This window comes from Suncus etruscus, chromosome 10 (genome assembly GCF_024139225.1).
Source record: "Suncus etruscus isolate mSunEtr1 chromosome 10, mSunEtr1.pri.cur, whole genome shotgun sequence".
Taxonomy (NCBI): Eukaryota; Metazoa; Chordata; class Mammalia; order Eulipotyphla; family Soricidae; genus Suncus; species Suncus etruscus.
Genome location: NC_064857.1, coordinates 4,588,948 through 4,591,777, shown reverse-complemented (window position 1 = coordinate 4,591,777; position 2,830 = coordinate 4,588,948). Strand labels below are relative to the sequence as shown.

The 2,830-nt window shown below is 40.0% G+C and overlaps 1 protein-coding gene across 2 annotated transcripts in view; it reads right to left on the bottom strand.

The window, feature by feature from the left end:
* Nucleotides 1-475: 475 nt before the first annotated feature.
* The window catches only part of GEM (GTP binding protein overexpressed in skeletal muscle), a 17,627-nt gene continuing 15,272 nt past the window's right edge, over nucleotides 476-2,830 (bottom strand). For both annotated transcript variants that reach the window (XM_049781932.1, XM_049781933.1), the window contains exon 5: nucleotides 476-1,621. In XM_049781932.1, coding sequence (XP_049637889.1) covers nucleotides 1,344-1,621 — 278 coding nt within the window. In that variant the 3' untranslated portion in view covers nucleotides 476-1,343. The remainder of the gene's footprint in view (nucleotides 1,622-2,830) is intronic.

Genomic DNA, 2,830 nt, shown 5'->3' with positions numbered 1-2,830 from the left:
TACAGGCAGGGGCTGGGGGGAGGCATTGGTGGTAAAAATGTTGCTCTGGTGAAGAAAGGTTTTTATATATATATATATATAACTAAAACCCAACTACAAACATTCTTGTAATAATGATGTTCAAATTAAAAAAAGTAAGAGAGCTTGCAGTAATTAACATTTTGAAATCCTCTAATATTTTCCAACTCTATCAGTCAAAAAATAATTTTACATAACTATAAATTATGTTTTCAAAGAACCATTATTGTTATGTCAGGAGCACACTAAGACAGATTATGACTGGGCCGCTCATGAGAAGAAGATATAATATATGTTGGCTGAGAATGCTACTTTCATATGCAAAAGATTAATGAGATAAAAAAAACATCTATTTTGGGGGGAAAATAATACACAAGAATGCCCTTTTTTCACAAAGATTTTATTTCATTGTAAGATATATAGGTAAAAATTGAATATTCCGAAAAAGATAGAAAATGGTAATAAAATGGACATTTTAAAGAAATATGTTCATAAATAAGTTTTATCAAATGTTAAAATGGTTATTATTTTGCAAAATAATAAATAGAGCAGAGCCGTGGTATACAAGTGTGAATGTATTAGAAGTAGTCATATTTGGTCTTATATAAAAATTCTGACATAATTATACCTAAAAATTTGACATTTTGTACTCCAAGTTATTGTACAGATTTAAAAAAGATTTTTATGATGGCCCTATGACTTAAAAATATAAAGAATAAAAGGTAGCTTGGCAAAGTAGACTTAGACTGAAATAATTGTTTAGAACATGTAAGCAGTACATGAATCCATTCCCAATCTAGCAAACTTCTGAATCTCCAATAGTAATCATTAAACAAAGCAGTTTACTAAGCTTTAGTTTCCAGCAAGGTCCATCATTTTTTTTCACAGCTTTATGGAGCAATAATTGTCATGATTATGATGAGTCCATACGCTATCCTAGTTCCATGAATCTAAGGTAGAGAGGAAGACATTCTCACTTTGTGGAACCCAACTTTTGACCATTTCTCTCTCTCTGTTCACGACCTCAAATCACATGTCAGAACATGAGGCAGATCATGCAGGCTTCAATTCTCTGCTATTCAAAGGAGAGATGAAACACATCTGAATGCCAACGACCACTTCTTGTGAGACTCGGGTCCAAGTAGCCACATCAGGCTTTTTCCTGCAAATAAATACTCTTCCCTCCCATTGAGGCTAACATACTGAATTCCCAGGTGCAACAAGGGAAGCTGCACCATACAATACTTAGAGTGCAATCTAATATAGATTATCAGTCCTTGTGGCCTTCCGGGATGTCCAACTGGAGACAGCGAGTGACTGACAGCCTAGAGCACAGAGAGGTCATGGCAGGATTTGGACTTGAGCTTGAAGGCCATATTCTTATTGTTTTTGGCCACAATCTTGCCCCAGAAGCGCCTGGCTTTCCTGGGGATGCTCTCCCTCCTCTTCTGGTAGGCCAGTCGCCTCTCGTTCTTCTCCTTGCTGTCCCGCCGCAGGCGCACTTGACGCACAATACCCTCAAACAGCTCCTTAACGTTGTGTTGCACAGCTGCAGAGGTTTCAATGAATTTGCAGTCAAACACCACAGCGCACGCTCTCCCTTCTGATAGGGAAAGAAAGGGGGATTGAGTCAGAGGAGCCACAGAGCAAGAGTCTACACAGTATGCAGTAGGCCAGAGAGTCCTGATTTTAGACGGTTTTCAAGGTCACTCTGAAAGGCATCAGGGGTTCATTCCCTGGGTTCACATAGGTTCACATGGTTTGTTAAAGCAAAAACTCACAGGAAGATCACTTTAGATGCCATTCACCATGACCGACTCATTGTGTGAAGGCCAAGTTTCACCCACTATAGTAATATTAATTATAACAGGAAAGGCCATACATAGGTAATGTTACTTACTATATGGTAGGCACTGCGTTCTATAAGGTGTTCAACAAAACAAACCTTTTCAGGGCTGATGCAATAGCACAGGGGGTAGGGTATTTGCCTTGCATTCAGATGACCTTGGTTTGAGTCCCAAGATCCCATATGGTTGTCCCCACCCTCCACCCAAGCATCACAAGGAATGGCCCCTGAGCACAGAGTCAGGTGAAACCTCTGGGCACCACCAGGTACAGCCCAAAAACCAACGTATAATCATTTCCTCATGTTCCCAGAAAAATTGAAAAATGCCTTATCTCTCTTTATAGAGGAAGAAACAAAGTAAAGGGGCCGGGCGGTGGCGCTAAAGGTAAGGTGCCTGCCTTGCCTGCGCTAGCCTTGGATGGACTGCGGTTCGATCCCCGGTGTCCCATATGGTCCCCCAAGCCAGGAGCAACTTCTGAGCACATAGCCAGGAGTAACCCCTGAGCGTTACCGGGTGTGGCCCAAAAACAAAAAAAAAAAAAAAAGAAAGAAAGTAGAGTATGACATTTTAAAAAGCCCAAAGAAGTTTAATAGAGCTGTGATCTTCAACCAACATGTACGGACATAGGTAAAGCCTTTCTAGATTAAAACTACTGGTCTAAGACTCTGGAGACAACCAAGATGCCCTTCAACAGACGAATGGCTAAAGAAACTTTGGTACATACTCACAATAGAATATTATGCAGCTGTCAGGAGAGATGAAGTCATGAAAATTTCCTATACATGGATGGACATGGACTCTATTATGCAAAGTGAAATAAGTCAGAGGGAGAGAGAAAGAAACAGAATAGTCTCACTTATCTATGGGTTTTAAGAAAATAAAAGATATTGAAATAATTCCCAGAAATGAGGGCCGGAAGGACCAGCTCAAGATATGAAGTTCACCACAAAGAGTGGTGAGTGCAG